Here is a 7,500-nt window from a genome sequence, read left to right on the forward strand (position 1 = left end):
TGTTTGTGTTTTGATTGATAGCCCCCTGGTGGAGGATTGAAGTAAACTGTTTGTTGTTTGTGTGTGTGTCTGTGTGTGTGTATGCGTGTGTGTGCGTGTGTGTGTGTGTGTGTGTGTGTGTGTGTGTGTGTGTGTGTGTGTGTGTGTGTGTGTGTGTGTGTGTGTGTGTGTGTGTAGCAGAGGTGACCTCACCTCCTCCAGCTGCACAGAGGTCAAACCCGGCAGCTCCCCTGACCTCTCCCCCTCCTCCGCACACATCACCCTCGTCTGCAGCAGGAGCAGCAGTCAGCCAGCAGGGGGCGACGTTTCAGTGAAAACAGAGACGGAGCAGCAAGCTGAAGGTGAGGAGGAGGAAGAGGGGGAAGAGGAGGAAGAGGAAGAGGAGGAAGAGGAGGAGGAGGAGGAGTAGAGGGAGGAAGAGGAGGAGGAGAAGGAGGAGGAGGAGGAGGAAGAAGAGGCGGAGGAGGAGAGGGAGGAGGAAGAGTAAGAGGAGGAGGAAGAGGAGGAAGAGGAGGAGAGGGAGGAGGAAGAGGAGGAAGAGCAGGAAGAGGACGGGGAGGAGGAGGAGAAGAGGAAGAGGAAGAGGAGGAGGAGGAGGGGAGGAGGAGGAGGAAGAGGAAGAGGAAGAGGAAGAGGAGGAGGAGGAGGAGGAGGAGAGGGAGGAAGAGGAGGAAGAGGAGGAGGAGGAGGAGGAGGAGGTGGAGGAAGAAGAGGAAGAGGAATTGTGTTTGTGCTGATCATGATGGTGATGATTGTTTGTGTTTGTGATCACAGAGACTGAAGTCAGACTTTGGAGAGGAAACAACAGGAACACTTTTGTAAGTTTTTAGTTTTATGTTTAAGTCATGATGAGAGAAAAGTTTAAACCTGAACATTTATTATGTCTGTTTCTTTAAGTGTTATTATTGGGTTTGAACCATCAGTGTGTCTACTCTCTCACAGGACTCGTACAGACCTCTCACGTCTCTGACCTTGAGGAGCGACCAGCAGAGTGCGTGGCAGGCAGGGGAGAGGAGGTGAGACCATCACTCTGTGTCTACGACTTTGATTGTTATGACCTTTGACATTAAAACTCTTTCCTGTTTTTTTCAGACCTCAGTGTGTAGAAGCAGCGGAGCAGAGACCCCCCCTCCCTTCTAAGACTCTTCCTCATAAAAACTCTTCATCATCGTCTTCATCAGGCAGAGAGGTGACCCCCAGCAGACATGCCGTCCATCCGTCTGTCCCTTGTCGTCTTCAGCCAATCAGAAGCAGCCCTGTTTCCCTCCCCTGGCCTCTGTCTGAGTCCTCAGACTGGGTCGGTGGTCCTGGATCCGGCCTTGTGTTCCCTCCCTTTGTGAAATCCCCACCTGTCAGATTCCCAAACCTGATCCAGAGCATCCAGCAGGGCAGGAAGCAGGTCTTGCAGAGTCATTTAAAACTCCCCAAAGAGCCCACAGTGCTCTTCAGATTGAGGAGTCCTGAGATTCATCCTAAAACCCAGGAGAAGAAGGAGCCCCCGTCCCCCCGGGCTGAGGGGGGCTCTGCAGACAGGCTGAGAGAGGTGTTGGAGGGGCCTCTGGACCTGTCAGAGCGAGGGAGGTCCAGATCCAACGAGAGTAGCAGTGATAATTCAGAGAGAGCCCGGTGCAGCCCGGACCTGAAGCCTGATCCAGCAGCTGCTGCCCCCCCTCCCCCCTCCTCCTCCTGTCCATCACCAGACCAACAACAGGACCAGGCCCCCCCCACAGACCACATCCATCTGGTAACTAACACTCAGAGTATTATTATAAAAGTCCAGTGCGTTGTGTTTCCTACAGACCTACAGACCTACAGACTGCATACAGTGTTTCCTCTAAATGTTCAGGGTCACTTGTCGTGTGTTTGTGTACAGCTCACCGCTCTGTAGAAGAAGAGGATTTTAGCATGAGTGTTACAGCACCACCTACTGGTCTGGCATCTCTACTACAGCGATTTGAGTCGTTTTTTTAAGGATATGTGTGCATTATCTTCTGAATGTGACGTAAAGAGTAAAATGTGTAATGACGTTCTCCTGCCAGCAGGAGGCCACAGAGCACAGCGAGGAGGAGAAGAAGGTTCCTGCCCTCACTTTGTCTCTACGTCCAGGTACACATTCACACCTGAGAGGAATCATATCAGAACCTGCACAGGTGTATTACTCACCAGTGTGTGTGTGTGTGTGTGTGTGTGTGTGTGTGTGTGTGTGTGTGTGTGTGTGTGTGTGTGTGTGTGCATGTGTGTGTGTGTGTGTGTGTGTGTGCATGTGTGTGTGTGTGTGTGTGTGTGTGTGTGTGTGTGTGTGTGTGTCACAGTAGTGGTGTTGGAGAATCTGAACTCTGCTCTGCACAAACAGGAATCCTCTTCACACAGTAAGGTGAGAAGTGGGACAGACTGCAGGTATAAATGTTAGAGTTTATTAGAGGTTTGTTCACCTGTTGCTTCCTCTGCATCGTCACAGTCATCCTCACCTGCAGCAGAGACAGGAAGCAGCTGTGACGGACAGGACGAGGAGGAGAGTAACCAACGCTGCAGGAGGAAGAGGAGGTGTGAGGAGATGCAGACAGACAGAGACTCAGAGACAGAAGGTGAGAATCAGGGCAGAGTTAATTCTTCTTCCTGTCCTGAATGTGAGCTTCACCAACAACATACAAGTGATTGTACCCGACCTAAAAAGTCTCTTAATGTTTCTAATAAGCTACACGAGCAGAAATGTGCTCAAACTAGGATAAATATTGGAGATGCTTTTGAAAAATGGAGAGAGGTTAGAACACAGAAAGGTTTACAGACCCATGCAGAGCTAGCTAAACACTGAAGCTTCAGTGTCCACCACATGGTAACCTGTGTGAGCATCCACTCTAGAGAGGAGGGGGGCGGGGGAGACAGCTCTCTATAATGTTTAGAATTTAGACTGCAGTACCCATTCCAAACACTAGGGGTCAGAGTTACATACTGCTCCTTTAATGTGGACAGAAATTTGATATATGAACCATATTTTCAATAGTTTATGAAATAGTAGGACGGTCAGATGCTAAATTAAATGCATTTGAAAATAAATCTTGTAAGGCCTTTATTTTGAGTGTTTGTGCTGTGCCAGGTCCAATCAGGTTTTGGTGTAAATTGTCTTTAGGTCCTGACAGAAATTACTCATGTTCTCTGAAAAAGGAACAAAGAAAATCCATTACCTGTATCAGTTTGTAAGTCTGTAAAAACTTCAACCAATGTCTGCCACGAGGTACCAATCTGATGAACCAATCACACGCCTCCCTGTCTCCCTGCTCGTTCTCTACCTCTTGCATGCATGGGCCAAAGCGATAAGCTGAGGTCCGTTTTTAGAGCACTGAGGGGATGCTACTTTCATAATTACGCTAGTTTTCTAAGATTACCAACCCTGCCTTTAAGCCCAGAAACAGGAAGTGATTACGGATCCCAAAGTGAGGTAGGTCAAACAGCTCAAAGAAACGGTAACAAAGGTCAATGTGTGATGTCATAAGGTCAATGTGTGATGTCATAAGGTGGATATTACTTTGGACTCGTCAGCTGAGCTGTCTGAGAGTTTGTTAAAGTGAAATGAGACATTCAAAGATGCAGCAGTGTCCTTCTCTTACATCACTGAGACTACAGGGAGACACTGAGAACCACTATCTACGGAGAGCCTGAAGGGACAAACATGAGATTAATCAAGATTAAAAACATGAATGCATTAATGTCAGACCTTCATTAATCGTGATTAACTCGTTAATGCTGACAGCTCTACAGTTTATTTTAGAAAAGAAACAGGAAGTCAGACTCTGTATCCGTCCACTTAGACGCTCCTCAAACTTCTAACAAGAATAAAAGTCAAAATGAAAGTTAAAATGTCATGAAGAGAATCTTAACCTCTGATGAGCGATAACCCTTTCTTCACTTCCTTCAATCTTTTTATTGTTGTCGTCTTTTTCTTCTCTCCGTCTGATGTGAACAGAAATGTTTCCTGTGTTTCCTCACAGACAACTGAGAGAAAGATCCAGATCACAGTGAGGACCGAGGAGAAGAGCGCCAGCTAAGGACAACAATAACAGATTTAACTGGGTTTTTTTGCCCATTGGGGGGCGCCAGAATCAAGTTCTTCATATATTACTACCTAAAAAATAAAAGAATGAGGAGACAGTGGAGCCCGTCTGTGACTTTGTGAGCTGCTATTGGCTCTGCAGCTCTGCAGCTCTGCAGACTTTGGTATGTCTGCCTTCCTGTTCGTCTGCAGGTCTATAGGTCTGTCTGCAGGTCTGCAGATCTGTAGGTCTTTATGCAAGTCTGTATGCAGGTCTGGAGGTCTGGAGGTCTGGAGGTCTGAAGGTCTGCAGGTCTGGAGGTCTGCAGGTCTGCAGGTCTGCAGGTCTTTTTGTTTGTTCTCTGCAGCAGAAACTGAATTGAATGCAGAGCAGTTGATTTCCAGGCCACTCAACCAAACTGTGATTTGACAACATTCAAACAATCGTGACATTAAGCTGGTCAACATGTTAGCAGACCCCTGCTGACCCCTGCTGACCCCGCCCCCCACCTCCACTATGACACAACAATATATCAGAGTCTGTCTGACTTTCCTTTCTTTTACGATTCTGAAAAATATTCATGAATGTTTCTCGAGCCTCGAGTCATTAACTTTCAGCTTCTGTATTTTTGTTTCACTTTCCCGACATCACCGTCACAGCCCGGTTATTTTTACTGTAAACACCCGCCGCCCCCCCAGCAGCCACCCCCAGCCACCCCCCCAGCCCTGCTTTAAGTGACCAACAAAGAAGAACAGACAAAAACACTGGTTGCTCTTCCTCTTTTTCAGAAGGCAGATATTTTGCAAGTCTGAACTTTCCACTCTCAGCTGTGACTGAGACGGAAGGCCAGAAGTGAGACGGGTGGATGAGGGTGAGACAGGTGGATGAGGGTGAGATAGGTAGATGAGGGTGAGACAGGTGGATGAGGGTGAGACAGATAGATGAGGGTGAGACAGGTGGACAGAGGTGAGACAGGTAGATGAGGGTGAGACAGGTAGATGAGGGTGAGACAGGTGGACAGAGGTGAGACAGATAGATGAGGGTGAGACAGGTGGATAGAGGTGAGACAGGTAGATGAGGGTGAGACAGGTAGATGAGGGTGAGACAGGTGGACAGAGGTGAGACAGATAGATGAGGGTGAGACAGGTGGATAGAGGTGAGACAGGTAGATGAGGGTGAGACAGGTAGATGAGGGTGAGACAGGTGGATAGAGGTGAGACAGGTGGACAGAGGTGAGACAGGTAGATGAGGGTGAGACAGGTGGGTGAGGGCAAACCTTCATGTTTCACTTCTTGTTTCACTACAGTTACTTTTACAGTACACACTTCAGTTGGCCAATGAGGACCCTCCATTCACCGTTCCCAGCATATAGCAGCCAATGAGAGATGTTGTTTAAAGAGGTCATATTATGCCCTTTATGGGGTTCATATATTTCATCTATGTACCTACTAAAGTATGTTCACAATAGCTAAAGTTCTAAGTGTAAGTGTCTGTTTTCATGTACTGCCGCTCCATACACCAGCTCGCTTCTGACTCTCTCTCTAAGGCTCTGAAGTGCCCACGTTTAGAGTCCCCATGTGTGCCAAGTCTGGTGTGATTGGTCGGCCTGTCGGCTCTGCCGTAATTGGTCAGTTGCTCAGCACGGTTCTCGGAAATGTCCCGCCTCTTTTACCATATTGGGAATGCAGCCACTGGCTCCGTCCAAGGAGAGCATAAACTAGCACCTTAGAACTACTGTGCTACCGCAGGCTACGGTATATCGTGGGCGTGCTACAGAAGTTAACGGGCACGCAACATGAGCTGCTGGGCTTGCCACAACGAGCCAATGGGCTTAGATCAGTGATGTCCCTGTTCCGATGTATCTATTCCAGGCTAATTGCACGGGACTGTGATGGTGACTGATGTTTCTTGTTGCCAATGAAATTATAAACCCGTTGACATTCTGCTTTGATGGAACACTCTGAAGTAATGAATAAAACATCAATCATCCTCATGTTTCTGTTTCTTCTCTAATTATCTGTTAACCTCTTGTAGTTTTCAGTGCTTCCTGTTATATTTTTTAATTTATTTCCCCTGTGTCACTAGTCTCACCTGTGTTTTTATTTTTATTTCTTAAGATTTTATTTTTGGGCTTTTGTGCCTTTATTGAAGAGATAGGACAGTGGAGAGAGAGAGGGGGGGGGGAATAACATGCAGGGAAAGAAGCCACAGGTCGGATTCGAACCCAGGCCGTCTGCTTGGAGGACTATACCCTCCATACATGGGACGCATGCACTAGCCACTGTGCACCCAGCGCCCCCTCACCTGTGTCGTTAGTCTCACCTGTGTCTGATTACCTCAGCGTGTTATTTAAGTTATTTAAGTTTTCCTTCCCTTCTGTGTTGGTTCATACGTCTTCCTACCCATGGTCATTTGGTTTCTCCTTGTGGTCGCTCCATGTTTTGTTTTCCTTCTCCAGTGGTTTGTGGAGTTATTTTTGCACCTAGACTCTGTAAGATTAAGTTTTCAAATGTAACTTTAATTCTTTTTTTTTTTTTGATTCTCCATTTGGGTCCTGTTACCCAGTTACTTTTTTTTATTATTCACTTGTGTGTTTATCTGATACTAAACATTGAGTCAGTATCATGTGAAGCTGCTCCATCGTCCCTTCTGGGCCTCCGTACATGTGTGGTGTGACTGTGTCTGCAGAGACTCCGTCCACTGACTGGATTTCACTGTTCTGGTTTGTTTTGGTTGACTTGGGACGTTTCTGGGCGGAGCTGGTGTGTTTCCTCCAGCCAATGACAGCGCAGCAGGTGAGTTTAGAAGTGGATACAATTCAGGGATTGGACGAGATTTAATGCTTCATGCTTCTGGAGGTGATTAGCCCAGAAAGAGGCTTTACAAACATTTCTACTGACACCCCCTCCAAGTCATTATTGTGTTTTATGAGTCGGTCACTGATGTGGCTCTTCAACCAAATAATAATACATATCCCAGGTGTGTAAATACCATATACCCCATATATGTGGTGCCCCGTGTGAAGACACTGTGTATGCGGACCTCTCAGAGTCGTCCTCAGTGACTACGGGGAGTGTTTCTGTAGAGAAAAAGATGTCACATGATGACGGACAGCCAGTACAGCAAGTCTGGTTTGAGAATAGGGATGTGGAAAGGTCGTTAATGGAACATGAATTCATCTGTGATCACAATCCAGTTCAACCAGTTCATTCACACAGAGCATGTAAACTGGGAGAGATTGTTCAGCTGACTCCCGTTTAAATGTTTATTTTAAATGAGCACTAGTTTGGTCACACCTCCACCTGCAGGGAATGATAGGTTAAACTTTTACTGACGTTAACTTCTTCCTGTTTCACATCACTTCTTCATTTTTAGACTGAGCACTGACATGAAAATAATTAACATCAAACTCCAGACGGAGCGGCTCAGCCACCAGCAGGCGCCTCATGAAGTCCTTCTGAGTCAGACTTTG

General features: G+C 47.0%; 1 protein-coding gene across 9 annotated transcripts in view; it reads left to right on the forward strand.

Annotated features, from left to right (window-relative positions):
* rbbp8l (retinoblastoma binding protein 8-like) overlaps window positions 1-6,017 on the forward strand; it is a 12,496-nt gene extending 6,479 nt beyond the window's left edge. The window contains exons 7-15 of one of the 9 annotated variants that reach the window (XR_010667561.1): window positions 178-341; window positions 775-818; window positions 943-1,016; window positions 1,093-1,744; window positions 2,040-2,106; window positions 2,313-2,374; window positions 2,459-2,585; window positions 3,962-4,252; window positions 4,357-6,017. Coding sequence is in view for 6 of the 9 variants with exons in the window: in XM_065961671.1 (XP_065817743.1) it covers window positions 178-341; window positions 775-818; window positions 943-1,016; window positions 1,093-1,744; window positions 2,040-2,106; window positions 2,313-2,374; window positions 2,459-2,585; window positions 3,962-4,017 (1,246 nt within the window). In the remaining 3 variants the exon portion in view is untranslated. Of the gene's footprint in view, window positions 1-177; window positions 342-774; window positions 819-942; window positions 1,017-1,092; window positions 1,745-2,039; window positions 2,107-2,312; window positions 2,375-2,458; window positions 2,586-3,961 lie in introns of all 9 variants that reach the window. The other 8 variants (XR_010667562.1, XR_010667563.1, XM_065961674.1 and 5 more) reach the window with 8 other exon arrangements.
* Window positions 6,018-7,500: the final 1,483 nt, after the last annotated feature.

This window comes from Labrus bergylta, chromosome 12, assembly GCF_963930695.1.
Source record: "Labrus bergylta chromosome 12, fLabBer1.1, whole genome shotgun sequence".
In the NCBI taxonomy this organism is placed as follows: domain Eukaryota; kingdom Metazoa; phylum Chordata; class Actinopteri; order Labriformes; family Labridae; genus Labrus; species Labrus bergylta.